This window comes from Lampetra fluviatilis, chromosome 13 (assembly GCF_964198595.1).
Source record: "Lampetra fluviatilis chromosome 13, kcLamFluv1.1, whole genome shotgun sequence".
NCBI classification, from domain to species: Eukaryota; Metazoa; Chordata; class Hyperoartia; order Petromyzontiformes; family Petromyzontidae; genus Lampetra; species Lampetra fluviatilis.
Genome location: NC_136287.1, coordinates 14147565 through 14166139, shown reverse-complemented (window position 1 = coordinate 14166139; position 18575 = coordinate 14147565). Strand labels below are relative to the sequence as shown.

The 18575-nt window shown below is 40.6% G+C and overlaps 1 protein-coding gene across 4 annotated transcripts in view; it reads right to left on the bottom strand.

Annotated features, from left to right (window-relative positions):
- Positions 1 to 2593: 2593 nt before the first annotated feature.
- Positions 2594 to 18575, bottom strand: part of UNC13B (unc-13 homolog B) — a 176022-nt gene continuing 160040 nt past the window's right edge. For all 4 annotated transcript variants that reach the window (XM_078862355.1, XM_078862357.1, XM_078862358.1 and 1 more), the window contains 6 exons: positions 15952 to 16008; positions 14931 to 15011; positions 13011 to 13158; positions 12222 to 12314; positions 11361 to 11520; positions 2594 to 9978 (listed from right to left, as the gene is read on the bottom strand). In XM_078862355.1, coding sequence (XP_078718481.1) covers positions 9693 to 9978; positions 11361 to 11520; positions 12222 to 12314; positions 13011 to 13158; positions 14931 to 15011; positions 15952 to 16008 — 825 coding nt within the window. In that variant the 3' untranslated portion in view covers positions 2594 to 9692. The remainder of the gene's footprint in view (positions 9979 to 11360; positions 11521 to 12221; positions 12315 to 13010; positions 13159 to 14930; positions 15012 to 15951; positions 16009 to 18575) is intronic.

Sequence of the window (18575 nt, the reverse complement as noted above, 5' to 3'; positions counted from 1 at the left end):
TTTCAGTTGTTGGGGATTTTCATTGCATATTGGCTTTTGTAAACATTTAAATCAATATTGTTGGCAAGAAACCTTGCTGTAAATGTGGGTGCCGCTTGTAAATTGACACCATGGGGCCGAGGTTAATGTGTTGATGGAAATCTAATTTCTGCCAATATTTGGTGGAACATTTGTCAAATCGTCACCAGAGTGTGCTAATTTGACTTTGTGGCAACAATTGGTGGAAAATGGTTCTAAACAAACATGATTAAGGTCCTATTTTTAAATGGACATCATTTTTTTTGTCGACGCTTGTTTGGGGTTTAAATATACAGCTCAACTCGTTTGTACTTCTGTACCTATAAAAATAAATGTAAAAGCTGCTACAATATGCTTTGTAAAACATTAAATGCCTTAAATGTAGTTCGTGTATTTGTTTAACCACAAAAACAACACAATTACTATCTTATACACACCGTTATGTAATACACAGTACTTAGAAAAGCTACATTATGGTAATCTCGGGTCAGCTAAATGACTTTGCTTACAGAAGTGCTGTCCAGCACCTCCGACTAGCATGGTTTAGCTATGTCGGGTGCGAAATAATGTCAACGTACTTACAGGCCAAACAGCCGAAACGCTCCCTTAACTCGAGCATCATCCACACTGATTAGAATTAAAAATCGATAATTGCTGGTTAATTGAAGCCCCCTGAATGGCAATCAGGGAATCCAGAGGCATTCCACTCTCTCCACCCTCCATGTTTCTCGTCTCTCCTGGTATATTTTCTCTCTCGTGTTCTCAACATCGTTCCTGACGTTGTTATTAATTTGTCCCATCACGTGTGCGTTTCTCTCGTGCTGTTCATCTTACAAGTCATAAAATATATACAACACGTGTCATGTAAACATAGCATATGTTCAATGTAGGTTTTTTTTTTACATACAGTACATGATAAAAATGCATGCACTATGGCAATGAACAACACAATGTACACAGGGCGTTATTACCATGCTGGCATTGGAGCAGAGTTGAGTGTCTTCGTGAACTTCACGTTGTGCAACATCTCTGCGTCTGTGGGGATTTTTTATTGCATGGATCTGTCAGTGGTCAGTAGGGCTTTTGAGTAGTAGTGTGTTCCAGTTTAAAATCGCCATATTTACGTGTATGTTTGCACAATCGTATTTCTCGGTTGGCATTGTGACATTAACATTCTGCGTAATAAATGCGTTCAAATGCATTTGAGTGGCCACGTGTGAACCGTTTAACAAAGATTCCATTTTATGGAATCCGTTACAGTGTCTATTATCAGAGCAGCGTGTAATATTGGTAAGCCCGCACACAATAAAAAGCCTTTCCCCATCTTGCCGACTTGGAAGAACGTAACGGTAAAATTCAAACGACGATATACCAACTTCAACAATTTATCTTTAGTAAAAAAAGGAGTCATTCATTGGCAATTTGAGCGAGTACGTTCGTTTAAAAAAAAATCCTTTATATTAAGTTCACTTGCTTGCTTGCGTGCTTATGACCGTGCAAATCTTTCGGTCGTTTTTTAACCCACTTCCCGTGATCCAATCGAGCTGACATTTTGCACACAGACTCGTTGTGCGTGACAATTTATTTTCGTGAAAAAAATGTCCAAAATTTTACACTTTTTAGGAAAAAATAAATTATATTTAATTATCAATTGCTTAATGGTGGCAGGCAATCATCTGACCCATAGGTGGCAGCCATCTCAAGCCAGAGGACGAGAGGACTCTAGCCGCCACGCATATAAAGGATTTTTCGTGAAAAACTTAGTTTTTACGGGTTAATTTTTAAACACGAGAATAGGACGTATACATGTGATGCTTTATACCACTAGGGGCGTTGTGTCTCGCCACTAGAGGGCGCTGCATTGTAATTGCATTGCCAAACATCGCCACCCACACCGCTCTACCGACGCGTGTTCGCCATGAGAGCCGCGGTTTGACACGAAACGGAACTCGGCACCGCGACGCCACGAATCGCGCGGATCCGCGGCCACTTCCCGCTACTGGGTGCGACATTCTGCCGGAAAATGTTCTGCTGGAAAATATTCGCAGAGATTTTGCACAAAAGTATCGCTTACAGCTCAAATATAAAATGCAATAACAGCACAGGGCTCCCCAGTCGATACGCGTTTTGTTCATTGCAAAAAAATTGTTTATATATAAATAGCATCTAATTTAAAGCTTTAAACCTGAAAGATATAATTACAAATTTAAAGGTCCTGATTGCAATTATAAAAGACATACCATTTTGACTAGCTGCTGTATATTACAGAGGCGTTTTATGAGATGGAAATGAATGGCTATGCAATTACAAACCATGGCCTGAATAACAAATACTGAGAATATATCAAAACCATATCTAAACAGAACGCAGGTAAACCTACACTTTTCTCGCACCATGCAAAATAACATCATGAAAACGCCCATAAAATTATAAAACAGAACGGAACGTTTGCTGCACAAATATGTTCCCTACCCCCCATATTTACGTGATAGGCACATTTGCAACAACGACAATACGGAGACTACAGACATAAAACATCCGCGGAGCGAGCACAAGAATGTAGTCCACAAAGTAGCCGGAGCCACATCAGCTGTTTTATTGTAGTAAATTGTGCAACATGCAATGTGTCAAACATGCGTAAGTTAATCGTGGACAACACAACGAGCCAGCGAATCACAACGACGTTTATGCCGCCATGACATTCGGGGACGACTGCGCATTCCTTGTTATCTGGGCCCCGTGACACACCACACGCACCACACTCGCGACCACCGCTTGCTGTGTTATGCAACGTTGTGTGTGCTTCATAGAAAGATTTTGGCAAGCCTGCTCTCAACGTGTACCCATCTATATATGTTTGTATGTGTACGACATTAAATCAAGCAGCAGCATCCGTTTCAAAATAACTCTACACTTAATTTTGCAGTTTTGTTCATTAAAAGCGCATTTGACGACAAATCAGGAGTGCGACACTACAGCAGATTCAGCAATAAGTTCCCACATCATTATTCACTCTATCTTCTATATTATAGAAATCCAGACCGTACAAAGATACACAAAACTGTAAACCCTCAACACCTCATCTCCACCTGGAATGCACAATTTGACAACAGAAAGAAGCCTTTAAAACAATACTTCAAAATTTGTTTTAATGTTCTCCAAAAAAACCCATACTGCAGTATCTTTTCTCTCTTATATTTAAACAGCCACAAAGGTTATATCTACAGGCTTTTATAAAGGTAATGTGTTGTACAGTACATATATAACAAATGTAAACAGGGACAGACATCACAGTTTGTGTGTGTATCTCCAAGCCCGGGTTTGTATTTTCCCCAAAGGAAAAAGCCCAGAGGCCACCTCTGATTTTCACAGTGATCAGACTTTTTAGGATTTTCTTTTCGTTTTAAAATTACGCTACTTGTTTTCTTCGTGAGGTTTTAAAACTAGCATTATTATTTCAAAGTAGTATTATTATCAAGTCTACTGCTACAAAACTGCAACGAACACCTTTTTCGATATCAAAGCACACATCTCAAAAGATGGGTTTTTTTTTCTTCAAAATAGTCCCACAATGCGAGACATTTTTTGTGCCATTATCACAAAGCAATAACCACGCGCACCAGTGCATGCTGTGGCTTAAATGTAGAGCAGACCCTTCACTCAGTGGGACAAATGCAGCGTACAAAAACATTGTAGATGCCACCGCTAACATAAGGCCTTGGGCTAACAACGTTATTTACTGAAGCCACAGGGAGGCACAGCCGAACTGCGTGCAAATCCCAGCCACTCGACTCTGTAGGCCGCCACAGCAGCGGCACAGCTCTAGACTGGATTCGATGACATCTGTGGCGCAAAATTCCCCACCGATGTTAAGTCGCATTTCCTGCGCTGTGCTTAAGCCGAGTTAGAAAGTATGGACGTCACAGCGCCTACTGGTTTTGCAATTCAATTACAATAGAAACATTGGCAATTCGTGCCCTGCCCGTAATAAAGTTGGCAATTGCGTGGAATGTCTCAAAATCTACGAGTTAACGGATTACTCGTGAGTGAGCCACCATGGCTTCCGGATTGCCAGTAATCAGATTTTTATTATTCACCTTTTGTGTTGCTGCATTATACTGTACCACAACAAGCAAACATCACAAATGAACTGTTACCAAACATACCAATACGTGATGTAGACATATCGTTTTGAGCAATCCTTTACGTTTCAGATTTTGGTGAGGTCGACAGATGCCATGGTGGCAGGGATTCACAATATCAATATATATTGTACGGTCCCACTATTGTAGATACATCACACGATAGTACTTCAAACCAGATAGTCTTGAAATTGCACGAATACGTGCACTCTTAAAAAAAAGTGATTCTCCTGTGCGAGCAACGCCAGCAGGCAATGAAACATCCGGAATGTCTAAAGTTAACTGAGCGTCACATAATCGCTTACTGTTCTTGCAGAATGTCACCACAGATTTAATTGGTCAGTGTCTTTTACGAGCCACGAAATAGTGATCCATCTGCACGCTCTGTAAAGAGTTCACCACCGTTGATATGTGTATACGTGTTAGCCCTCTTGTTGGGCTAGGTTGATTGAAGTGACAACCCAAGGTTGTATATGTTTTTTTGTACAGCCTTTGGTGACCAGCTTGAGATGATCAACTTTGCTATACTTGAGAGCCTGATTTTGGCATTGGTGGCTACCTGGATTTTAACAAAGAACTTCAGCAATGCTGGTTGAGTTCTCTGCCATGGACTACCCTTATGAGTCACCCAACCAACATCTAGGGTGCCTGCTATATATTTGTAATATTTTGTTACCCTGGTACAAGCGTTCTGTCGTAACCATACACCTCTTTTGTAGTTATGATTTAGTCGGACGAGATATAAACAAGGGGAAGAGCAAGGGTGGGGGTCAGCAGCTCTGGGGGAAGGGAGGCGAGATGAACAGTTGGGCAATCTCCCCAACCCCACCCTCCGTAGCACACACACGAGCTTCATGACATGGACTTCAGTCGAATCACGTTGTGCATTATTTGAGCCTGACAACAGCACACACGCCGCACACAAAAGCGAGGTGATGAACGAAATGGGGCTTCGAATCTGTGAGTTACAAAATCATTCCTGCATGCTACCTTACTGCAGTACTCATTTCAGCTGGGTCTGGGCCGGTGAGACTGAACATATCTATGCACCCGGCACACCACATCCAGTATGCTGCTTGCTTTGGCTGAGGGTACTCATCACGTGCCTACTCCAGTTTACCAGAGAACCAAGAAAGAACTTTGCGAGAAATCAATCCCTGGCTGTGCACACGAAATTGAGAAATGAGCGAGCAGTATTTTGGCATTGACTGCTGCAACAATTTGGCAAGGAGCTGTGCAAGGAGACGCGCTGAGCAGACGTCACGGTGCCTCGTTGCTTTAACTTCGTGCCTTTGGATGCTTCCTCAATCTTGAACGGCATTCGTGAATGCGGTCAGCGACTGGGGCGCTGTCTCAACTTGTGAAACGAATATGCAACCAATAATGTCACATTCACGAGTCTTATTTGAGATACTATTCCGACATGTCGTTGCACCACTATCTTGGCAATGTCCAGGGAAATGAGGTGGTTTTATATGTTGTTAATATCCCTCATTTATTGATTTAAATAGAGCCGAGACGCAAAAATATCCTCCAGGAAAAACGTTGCGTATCAATTACATAAAGAGCAATGATAATATAGCACCATGCTTGATCCTCCGGTGATATCTACCTGGAAGTGTACTCAAGACGACCAATTAAGAACAGGAGTGGATTTCCAGCTGAAAACATCAAAATAACATATAGATTATGGCTGATGGAGTTGACCCATTAAGATAATCTCACATCAAAGAGTACGCGTATATATGTGTTGAACCTCTTTCGCACCGTAAGTAGCCAACCGTGATAATTGGATGTGCGGGGGAAGGACAGCAAATTATACACAAAAAGCAGTTCTAAAGAAATTACATTAAATATAGATTTAAAAGTGCATAGCTCCAGTGGCTTCCTAATATCGGAAGGAAAAGCATTCCAGACGGCCACAGAAGCGCATCTGAAAGCGTGCGATGCAGTGGCCGTCTTTGTTCCTATGCTTAGCCAAAGGCTGCTGCGAGGATGACCGGAGTTTGCGTGATGGGTTATGCTCCTTTACGAGATCAGCAGGGTATGGTATTGTGGCAAGGACGTTGTGAGCAATGAGTGCAACCTCATCATGTATTCGTTCTGCAATCGGAAAGGATTGCAGAAATGCAGCACTGTTAGGGGTGGTGATGCATGGGGAGGTCTTAAACAAGCAGATAGACAATGGCTAATGATCTAAAATAAAATCTATTGTATATCCGACACATAGGTGTACAGTCGTGAAATATATTTACTTTGTATACTTTATTCATGGATAATCTAAATAAGTGTTTATAAATTACTCTTTCACCTGGGAGGCCATTGTCAATTTTCTCAGCCCTGGTTAAATATAGGTTACGTTTATTTTAGTAATTTCACTGTAGGCAATGTTAATATTTTGACCATAACGCACACCTTGTAATTCATGGCACATACTTCAAAGAGAATATCATCTGGTTTGATGTGTTTCCTTCAGTTGGTGTACACATTAAGGAAAGAGGGCACGAGCTAAACTAAACCCATGACAACAAACTCGTGAACAATCTGCCTTGTACTCTGTGATGTTGGTGCATATTAAGCGAATACAACTATCTCAGGTAATGACATTTATGAAAGGGAACTTCAATAGAAAGGATAAGATCAGCGTTGTTGTCATTAGCAATAATCACAATGACCGTATTTGATATTTAATTTACGTTCCATCTGTAAACATTTCCTAAACCTGGCGGGGACTTCCTACGTACGGTGCAAAAGAAGTTCGACATACAAAAATGTATAAAAGTATGTTTTTTTTAAAAAGGTAAAATAGAATGTGGAACGTAGGGTATTGTAGAAGCAGTTAGGTTTATGCAAATCCACAAAGCAGGCAATTCATACAGATGAGACCAAGGGAGTCAGATTGTGGATATGCAACATGTTCTATGCATTGTGCTCCCCGATGAAAATAAAATGCTTGTGAATATCGTATTCATTTGAAAACAGATTGACATTGATATCAATTCTTCAAAAGAAAACATCTGGAATGTCTGAATGAGGGTATGACCTAAATGTTGTGACAGCAACATCCAGGAATGACATTTGAAAAATGATCGTGAAAATGTACGATTTTTAGAGAAATAATCAAATATATAGCTAACGGAGTCACTCAAAACATGCAGAGTGGCTTGTATATTGCATCTCAGTCGAAGGTTAGTGTTAGATTAAATAATATGTACACTATGTGCACAAAAAAGACATTAAAGAGCAAATAAGTGCTAAAATCAAAACCAGCGTAATTACAACCAAAATTGAGCCACTGCTCCATTGAGTTGGAAAGTGCGAAAAATATTAAACTGGTTCCGAATTAGTTGCTACACCAAGTGATATCAACTGAAATAGCAATGCAACTTAAAGATGAGGCATCATGATGCGGTGATAAATGTAAATAGCCATGCTGCACAGCAGTATGAGATACAAATATGCAAAGACATGGTTGAGTACAGAGTAATAAAAACGACTGGGAGATTATGGGAAATCATCTAGGGGTTTACCTTTGCACAACAAAGCTGGAACTTACAGTTTGATAACACCCGTGATTCCACAAACAAGTTTAAAATGTACCCTGATTTGAATATCGGAGGTGAGGATAATTGTAATTATTAAAACGCTTATCGCCATATTATCATGAAGCAAGTTGTAGGTTACTTCATATGCCTTAGGAATGGCGACTTTTTATATCAATGAAAATTAATCTAATTGTTGAGTGGTTTTAATCACGTTGTGTATCACGTGTTCTTGATGTTTAATTTACATATGCTCTGATTTGGCCACGAGTTACAAAACAGCACTGATGTACACTTCCAGTCCGAGCTACTTCCCCTGTACCCGTCACCAATCCATGAGCTGCTTCCGGTGTGGACTGTGATCCGAGATTAACAACACCACCAAGACAAACCTCGGTGAGTTTCGTTGCAGTGTACCTCTTCATTCTACTCAATAGTGAATCGTCACAACAAAAAACTATCAAGGTCATGTTTGAAAAAATTGGCATTTTCAGCTGGATTATCCAAAACATTGTATGTTTGTTAGATATATATACACATTATCTGTTAAATTGGTCACGTAGAGTTTTTTAAAAAGTGTAATCTATGACTGGATGGCTTAGATAAAACACATGCACACACTGTGGCTTCCATACACTGCAGCACACAAGGAATGCACACATGATTCGATGTTAATCCTGCATTGACCTCTGCGACACGTAAAAAAGCATTGTACAAGTGCACAACATACATTCTATTTTGGCTGTTTTTCACAGAATCCATCACCTCAAAAGGAAAGACTTTCAACCGACATTTGGTCCGGTGTTTTTATGCACCCAGGTTAAGAGCATTACCTTGTTTAAGTCCTTTTGAGGAGCTATTGCAAAGTGGCCTCAGTACGACTTAACAAACCCTCCGTAACGGTCAATCAAGCACAAAGGTGTTTGTTCCACGCCAAGCCATTTTGCAAATGGGAAAAATGCCACACACAAAAACAGCACGTGCCACACCAAACACCTGGGGGGGGGGGGGCGACAACGCGATGTCAAGAGGGGGGTATGGGGGTCAACCTGCATGTAAACCTCCGCACGGGGAAACGACATAAAAATTACGGGGGAACGACATAAAAATTACTGCAGTCACTCTTCAAGTGTGTCCTGGAAAGACAATCATATGACGCTGATTGGCCCGGCACAGTCTGACCACGCTGTGAGGTTTCCCTCAAGGACGGGAAGGGACCCTCGACTTGTTAAAAACAAAAGAGAGAAAGAGGTGAGGAACGTAAAATGCAGTGTCATTGTAACATTCTAATACTGTGCTACTTTCAGATCTACAAAAATAAAACTGTGCTTCACAGCAATCTGAATAAAAGTTTTGCGTGTGCAAAAAAACATTGTAGGAGGATATGCTGGGTGCCTGATGAAATGTTCAAGCTAATGTAAAATACTTTATTTTGGTATGAATTCCCGTTGTTCAAAGACACTACATTATCGTTTATACCCCCACACTCTGTTTGCTGTGGTGGACCTCAGTTCTCCTGGGCACAACTGGCCTTTCTATTTGTGCCTTTTCTCCAAGCCACTGTAGCATCTGTCACCGGATTTGTCAGGGCTGTGTACAGCTTCACTCACACACGTGCACCTGAGAGACAACGGGACAGAACCATGGCACTTTCTTACTTAGGAATAAATTTTGATTGAGGATATACTGCGCTGTTCTTTTTTTGTTTCTGTTGCCGTGACTTCATATTTTCGGCTTGGCATCTTTGCCGCGTGTCGATCATCAACGGGACACACAAATCAAACCGACGTTAAGATTTCAACCGACGTTAAAATTTACAAAGTTTCACGTTTTTCCTCGCTATTAAGTGCAAGATCACCTTGCCACGTCTCCCCTTCAGTGGAGTGACCAAGGCAATTGTTATTAGACTGAGAAACTTGTAAAATTGAGACAGGATTACTCTGGTGGTCTGTTCAGGCAGTTCTAGGACTCAAACGGGGAGCGGTTGGTTTCACTGGGGCTCCTCGTTAGAGCGCGACTCTGACTTGAGTTTGACGAATTCGCGAGCCACTTCGTCGTTGGTGCGCTGTGAAAGAATGCGCAGGATAGTAAGGCCTGTCTCGTCCATGTTGAGGCTGCGACCTAGTGGGCACCAGCAAGCACAGCTGCCCTTCTCCTGGATTTCACGCAGTTGCAGCACCGACATGCCCAGCACGCGGTCTTCCCGAGCGAAGCAGTAGTCCTTCACGCACATGTGCAGCTCGTACGAGTCGGGCCCATCCTCATTGCCCAGAATACTGCAAGTGAGCAAGAGGACACACACACAAGCGCGTTGTGATTGAATGTACACAGGGGCAAAGAGAGGCACTCAAAGAGTACGCCTGATTTGACTCTACGCCGAGATTCGTTTTGACCTCCACAAAGTCAAGGAGAACAAAGTAAATTCGTGCTTTGCAAAGGCTCATGACAGCCATAGCCAAATAATTTCAGGTAAATTGCATGGAGAGCCACTAGGCTTTCAATTAAATTATCTGCACACAATGGCTACGCTTCTCCATAACATCCAAGATGCCTCGTGTCCTGGAGCCGAGAGCTACACGCTACAAGCCATTACACGACCTCATGTTTTCATAATGCAATCCTAGTTGTTTTGTTAGATGCTATTTTTGTCACATTTATATTGGTATTTATTTTAGCCCAAAGCGAACTAAATCAATTTAGACTTGCACAATACAGCAATAATACAAATAATCTGGTTATTCTTTCCATGATCTGCTTTTTGTATAAACAGGGAACTACTTTGGATTTCAAAAACCAACAACATATAACAGTGATACATTTTTAGGTATAAACTGTAATTATTAATAGTTTATTTCGTTCGTGATAGTAATTTTATATATTGATTTAAAGCTTTCGTGACTGCAGGGATTCATATTCTTGGTTCTTTTGGTAAAGTCACGTAGAAGGGAAATAAAAAAAATAAAAATCTTATTTTATTATTTCCCTTCTACGTGACTTTACCGAAAGAATCAAGAATATAATTTTATACAGTTTTCAGGAGCACATTGCACAAACAATGTAACCCTCTAGTGATATAGTCAAATATTTCGCTGTAATGAAGTACATAATTTGTTTTTTCTTGATGAGTAATACAAATATCACTCTGGCCGGTGGAGCACCTCCAGGCTGCTCCACAAAGCAAGGGCTGTCAGGGCAAACAAAGAGTTTTCTTTAACCGTGGCTGCATGTCTTCAGCTGGCTTTGGAGTAGGATCACAAATGTAAATGACAAGCATAATAAATAATTGCCATACAGCACAAAGCATTTGTTGTTGTTTTCACTGCATTTTCATCGATTTAAGTTGCCGGGTATAATTATGCAAACATTGCATTCCGTGAAATCCCTACTGGTGGGAGCCTCATGCATATTCTAGTGAGGAAGACAGCCCTGATATGAGACACCACAAGAGCTCACACCCTGGAGATTGCTTTGGTCAACTTAAACAAACAAAACAATCGTTCTGACATTATATATAAAAAAAAAATTATACTTTTTTTTTCTTTTAAAACTTTATATTTTTACGAACAAAATAAGTGTGAAAATTCCGTTTGAGAATCAATTAATGATGAATTTTATGAAAGAAGTCAACGTTGGCACATGGAAGGAGGGGTGTACTCACAAGTGGAATGTCTCATTGTACTTGGGAGCCCAGTTATTGCTCTTGGATTTGGTGGCGAATCTCCTCTTCTTGTCGCTGAGGTGTGGCCCAATGATGTTGATCTCCACGAACGGGCGGAACATCCCCGTGGTTTGCCACTTGAGGTCGTTGGCTGCGACCACTGCACGGGAGAGGTGGGACAGCAGACGGCTGGTTTGAACGCACGAGCTCGACAGCGTGCAAAGCCACCCGCTCCAAAATGCACGCACACCTCTCAAATGTTCATTGGACTATTCCTTTTTTGTTATATCAATAATAAACTAAAAAAAATTCCCAGCGGTAATGAGGCAGCCTCTTCGGCCGTGACGATGGGGTCACATTCCATGGGCGTGCCTCACCTCCTCTGCCTGTGATATCATTCGTCACGGCTACAAGACAGGTCCAATGACTTGTACATTTGACTAAAATATTTAAACGCACAGCTATTACAACAGCTTGATTATCTCATACAAATATGGCACACCAAGAGACGTTTAAATATTTAGAGGACAGTTCACTCATTTGTAACACTTGTTATAAACATCACACAAATCTTTGAAATGTTTCACGCTTCAATATCTAACGTTTGGAGGTGATGCCTGGTGCCCCACAGGAAGACGTAAGCCGAATAAACCAAAAGATATCTTGTACATATGTATGTACTGATGTACAAGATATCTTGTACATATGTATGTACTGATGTAAAAGACAACATACATTTGTGTGTTTTTCTATGTCGCACATCTTTGGTAAAGTTTTATTTAAAAAGTTACCAAACCTGCTCCGGACTTCTTGGTTCCCAAACAACAACAACAACGGTGAGGTCCCCCCGTCGTCGCTTACCTTTCACAGTGACCTTGTGCTCGCCTGTGCCAGGGTGAGTGAAGAGGTCAACCTGGATGGAAATCTCCCCAACCGGGTCATCGACACCAGCCCCTGAAAGCCAACCGCACGCACACACGACCGTCATGAGAACGCGCCGAGCGAGGCCGGCCAAGCGTCTGTCTCCGTGGTCAGAGACGAACAGGACCAGCTCGAACCGCGAGGATACACATCGACGACAAGAAACAAAGGATGGGGCGTGACCAAAAAACAAAACACACGCTAGCAACGACCGCGTTGTCGTCTTCTACTCGACGTTGACTAAGACGAGGCCGCTACGACTGGGAAGCCAATGCCTGACACCGCTGTGGGTGACGGCATGAGCTCTCCCAGGTCACGTACCCTCTTGCGGTGGCTCATCCTCACTAGCCGTCACCCTAATCCCCTTTCCATCATGCACTGCGCCAAACGATGTAGACATCCAACAGAATGCGAGGGTATGACCAAAACAAAAAATCCACGTGAAATAAGCACGCATTTGGCTTCGTAATTAGTAAAGTCATGAACAGACACAAGTCACACATTGAAAATGCATGTACATGCCATCAATACTGAAAAAGAAAGGGTATTTTAGAACCGACGGTGATAAATTGTCTGCCGTTTAAGAAGAAAAAGTAATTTCTGCAAATAAACCAAATGAAACATTTTTTTGTACATTATAAAGGTGGTGGTATACTTGAAGGTTACAGGAGCGAGCTTAATGCAAAAACAATATTGCTCAAGAGACCAGCACAGGACAAGAAGCACTACCTTGCGACATCTGCGACTGTATGAAGGTCTTGATGAGAGTGTCGGTGGTCTGCGTGTACAGCGACAGGGCGTAGTGGAGCGACGCCAAATCAGGGCTCTTCTCAAGGAAAGCCTTCTTTAGGCCATTCCCACCAGCGTAGAAGTATTGCTAAATGGGCAACAGAGAGGAGAAAACACAACAAATCAGTAAAATGCATTGAAATCACACCACTGTCACTGCTATAAATAAATCCATGTACATTTTCAAAGTTACATTTTGATGTCATGACAGTGATAGGGCCGATTACTTCTCGTACATTTGTCCTTGTTATCGAAGCTCTGCCACATTGTGTGCACGCGGATCAAACTGCACGTTGACCAAACACGACGCAATTGTACAATGGAAGCAGCACAATCCGGAGGAGAAATATGACGAGCCATAATAAGCACCTGTTATATATGTTACAAACAACACATTGTCATATTACATATGTGTTAGATGAGCAATAAAATTATTGCATAAAGCCAAATATGAGATTGACGACATTCGTGCAATCTATCGATATGGCTAAATGGGAAATCTATGCTTTTTAGTTTACATGCAGTAGATGGCCACATTTGTAAACTTGCGTTTTTTTGGAGCCAATACTGCATAGATCATTGAGTGTAAGGGTAAGGTAGATGTGCATACTATATTTTATTTGTGCATTAATACATAGCACCATTGTCTTATTTTTCTCTCTCTTCATTTGAAATGCTGAACTGCATACCACATTACGAGCCCAGGTGAGCACTAAACCCTGATTTTAATCATCGCATCAAGACCCAAATCAAAATGCCCATTTAACTCCCTGATTGGATCATCAACGCATGTAGTAGACATAATGCTTCCCTGAGAGAGAGGAAAAAAATGGGATTGGAAGGGCTGGACCACGTCAATTCTCCGTTGACTCATTCCCTGCATGCAAACCAGTGTTCCCACTCTATAGTTTTTCACAATATGATACTAAAATTTACGAACTGACAAATAACGTGTTATCAGTTTCCCTCAACCTTGTAATTGTATTTCACATGATTGTACTTCAAGTATAAATAGAGATTGCTTAAAAGGTGTTAAACTGTGGTTCACTCCACATAGGCCTTTCATAATCCTTCATAAACATTGCAACTGTACAATCCACAATGCCGAAAAGCGCACGTTCTGTCAGAAAATGATGTTATATAACCACCGTGCTGTCAATTTATTCTGAAAGTGTTTCACAAAGCACTAATTTATTGGAATTAAATATTATTATGAAGACGATTATGAACAAAAATGGCTGTCCGTCTGATGAAGCTAGTTGTAATTACTGGCGAAACGTCGTACTCAGATTGTAATTGTTGTAGATTTGCTCTCCAACACACCGGTGTGCTGTACTAGTAACGAATTGGCATGTTTTGTTTACGTGACATACTTTTCGATTTAAAGCTTTCGTGACTGCAGGGATTCATATTCTTGGTTCTTTCGGTAAAGTCACGTAGAAGGGAAATAATAAAATAATAAAACTTAAAAAATAAAATTCTCACGACGTTTCGATTGCAACACAAGCAATCATTATCAGGTGTGAAAACCATAACAATCATTTTTAAAAAAAAGTGGCTGTCCGTGGTGCTAACGTTGAGAAAAAAACGCCACTTTGTTGTGTTTTTCACACCTGATGATGCTTGCTTGTGTTGCAGTCGAAACGTCGTTAGAATTGTATATCTTTATAATTACATTTTTTCCCTTCTACGTGACTTTACCTAAAGCACCAAGCATATGAATAATACTCGGTAAGAGTTTATTTAAAATTTCTGCGATCGAGCTCTAAACTGCTGCTTAGTCGTTGCTGTCGAGGCGCCAAGCAAGGCTGGGCGTCGCTCGCCGCCGCCGCCGCAGAAAATGAGGGAGCGGAGACGAACCTTGATTGTATCGAGCGCGACGTCCATTACCGCGCACTGCTTGGGCGTAAGGCTCTTCGTCTCGGTGCTCACCATGTGCTCCTGCAATCAGAGCGAACGTCGCGGGAGATCACCGTCAAATCGACTCCGCGCACTCCCCCGTCTCGCTTTGTTGAAAAGGGAGACGGCATGCAAGGCCACGCGACATGCGCGCCAGGCAGGCCCTGTTAATCTTTAGAAAGCTGGAAGTGAATGCTGGATGCAAAAATATGTTTTGTTGGGAAAAAAATACAATTAAATATATATTTTTCAAGATGATTAATTTTATCAGGAAAATTATTATAAATATGAACAAGCATTCAGATTCCAATCGTTTGGTAGGATTAGCAAATTATAATAAACTTTTCAAACAAAAGCCACGGAATTCAATGTGCAGGTCAAATTGACCTGAATTCAGTCTGTTATAATGTTGTCTCAGATCAGAATTAGGCTGATGTCAGAAATTCCTGTGCACAGGTAACATTGCAATGGTTAGATGTAAATGAAGCCTCATGTACATGTCTTAATATACAATTAAATGTGCACGGAACTTCTACAATTATTGCAAATTTATGATTTTTAATAAAAAAAATCTAAATCACCAAGATTTGGATTTCAGAAGTTAACAGAAATTGTATTGTGTTATGCTACAGTGGCTTATTCGGTTTATTTAACAAAATTATCGTACTTTGTATGTTTTTGCACAGCAGATACTTTGTTGTTAGCACAGTATTTGTTTTCATAAAGGTAAATTAACTTAGCATGTTCATGCATTGACTACTATCCAAGGCAGCTGAAAAAATCGAGAGCATGCAACTCCAAACAGTCTGACACAATCAGATTTAAAAAGGGTGTTAGAATTAACACCGTTACACTCAATCACACCAACTATTGCGTTACAAAGCTTTAGACACAAGAGCAGAAGAAGAATTAATCGCAAACGCAGAAAAGGAAACAACACTGAACAGAACAGGAATAAGAATAAAACACCAAAGACCAATACCTTGAGTTTTGAAAACTGCCCAAGTTCTTTTGCGGCATTGAAAATAAGTTGTGTTCCCTGGGAAGGCGTGAAATTCAGAGAGGAAAACGCAGACAAGATCACACTATTGCAAGGAAAACGTTCGGCAAAAAAGCACCGCCATTTTTTTGTGTGCCAAGAGCAAAGCAGTCACCACCACCATCACCACGAAGAGTTTCCTGTTGTTCAAACCGTGAGGAATTAACTCAGACAGCATACGAAAATCCCAGCCACTGAAGATCCACCACAGGCATACGACCACAGAACTACTAAGGAGAATAAAATAGTCATACGACCTCTGATGCCATAGGTCACCAGATTTGTGATAAAAACGCTACCATTTCAGAGTCATATGTGTTTCTGGCAAAGGCCCTTTATCAAGATAGAAATCTGATTTCAAATATACAGTATAGGAGGTGTTTGGGGAAGAAAAATAATGTTGTGTGGAAAAAAAAATGCCAAGAAATTGGCAGAAACTTATACGTAAGGGAAAACAAGCACTCAAATACCAAAGTGTTTTCAAATGTACATTATTCACAATTTTAAAACTGGCCTTCAAGAAACACAGTATTAATACACAACTGCAGTGTAATAGTCGAATAAACAACTCCAAGGCATCAAACTGTAATTTTCACGTGTAAAAACAAGTGCAATGCTATGCCACTCTGCTGAGACGCATGTTCACCTCACGAGGCAGGCGCTAGCCGAGAGAAAATAATGCAGCATGGACAATCGAATCGAATTGAGCGAGCTACTGAAAACACCCCAAAGATGACTATCAAACTACTGTAAAGAATAGCACAAACTTCCAGGCCACATGTGCTTGTGCAGTACAACAGAGCATTATCAGCCTGTAAATATGTTTTGAATTAGACCTAAGCCGGTCTTTTCACACTGACACTGCTTGTTTTTATACACACATACATATATATAATTGCAAAATGATGTGGTTCTTTCAAAATGAAGCCTGAAAATTGCTAATAGAAAAGTTATTCTGTGTGGAAGTAGTGTTTACAAATTATGATTATAAAAATAACATTTTCGGCTTCAGTCTACATTTCAAGAATATCAGGATATTAGCACACCTTGGCAAAATGAATTTTTACCTTTCCTTTTTTGGGAATTCAAATAATGCGAAGGAATGATGCAAGGCGTCATGTTACGTTCAGAATCATAATATTTAACAATGTAATGAAGCAAATCGTCATTGACATTCTTAATATCCAGATTGATGTCATCACACATGTATGAGACTTGTGTTCGGATGTGTTCAGGTGAGGCCAGAGACATTCCAAGACAATGCCCTTGGCGATGATCTTTCGTAGCTACTAAACAAAATGTTACATTTATAATGTTTTTTTAAACATCAATGCACCTGCGCCTCCAGCCAAGGCAAGACATTGAGCATGTCATATTCCCAGTTGCAAATCAACATCATTCGCCTGCCTCAAATAAGCACGGTCATGCGAAAGCAGAGGTAAGGTTGATTATATCGCCTCTTGCGAGAAGCTACATAATGTTTTAAAAATAATCTTTATGTGCTTAATTTTCAGACTATTTTTTTTCTTTCACATTTGGTTAAGCATAGGTGGACTTCAATATATTTCCATGAACTATCTCACAAATACAAATGTGTAATAAAGATGTCACAGTTATATGCGTTCTTTAATACGCGTTTACAAATCCTCTATATTGCTCTACCACCTTGGCATAATTGAGCTCTGCGTCATATTCCTCACATTTAGACCGTCACCGCTTGGCTGTTACTCCACATTGTGCACGTTACAGTCAACTTACGACGAACGTACCTTACTCATAAATGACTAAACTTAGCGAATACCATAAATGTACTTAAATATGTAGCGACACAAATATTAATAACTCGTATGAACATAAACACAACAGCAAAGTCATCGAAAATGTTAAAGAGAAAAAAATGTTCCATGCAGTACATTTACCCGCAACGATGCATAGTATGTTCCATGCATAACGACATGTCTCGAGCCCATTAATCAAGCAATTACGCTTCTGTACACAGAAAGCATTGAACACACAAGGTAGTTTGAGATGCTCCGAACATATGCATTTTATAATACGAATAACAGCAGTTTTATTGCAAAGTGTCCCAGCAAAATATAATTGTATATTGCATTTTGATCGTTATATTTGCATTTCGTAGTCCTCAGCCTGACTTGTATTCAACACTGCTATTTTACAAGTTGCTTCATGAGCATGGTGTATTCATTATTTTTGAACGTTGAACAATAAAAGATAATTTGTTCTGCTAAATATCGCCAAACCAGCAGGGTATGCGCATGCTAGTGGACCCAAAGATAAGTTCTAAAATGTGTTATTATGAATGGTGTTGACATAGAGACACTTCTTAGAATATAATTTATTTGAATTCCGAATGGTCTGAGTGACAGAGTGAGCGCTTTCAGAATGCACGGGTAGAACATTCACAAGCGTGGCTGCTCACGGAGCGTGGAAATGTAACATCAGACCCACGGGGCTCCCAGTCGCCGATGCTCGTTTTGACATCTCATTAAACATAGCAAATAACTCAATTGTGTGTCCATTAAGGCCAAAATGGCAGCAATATTCAT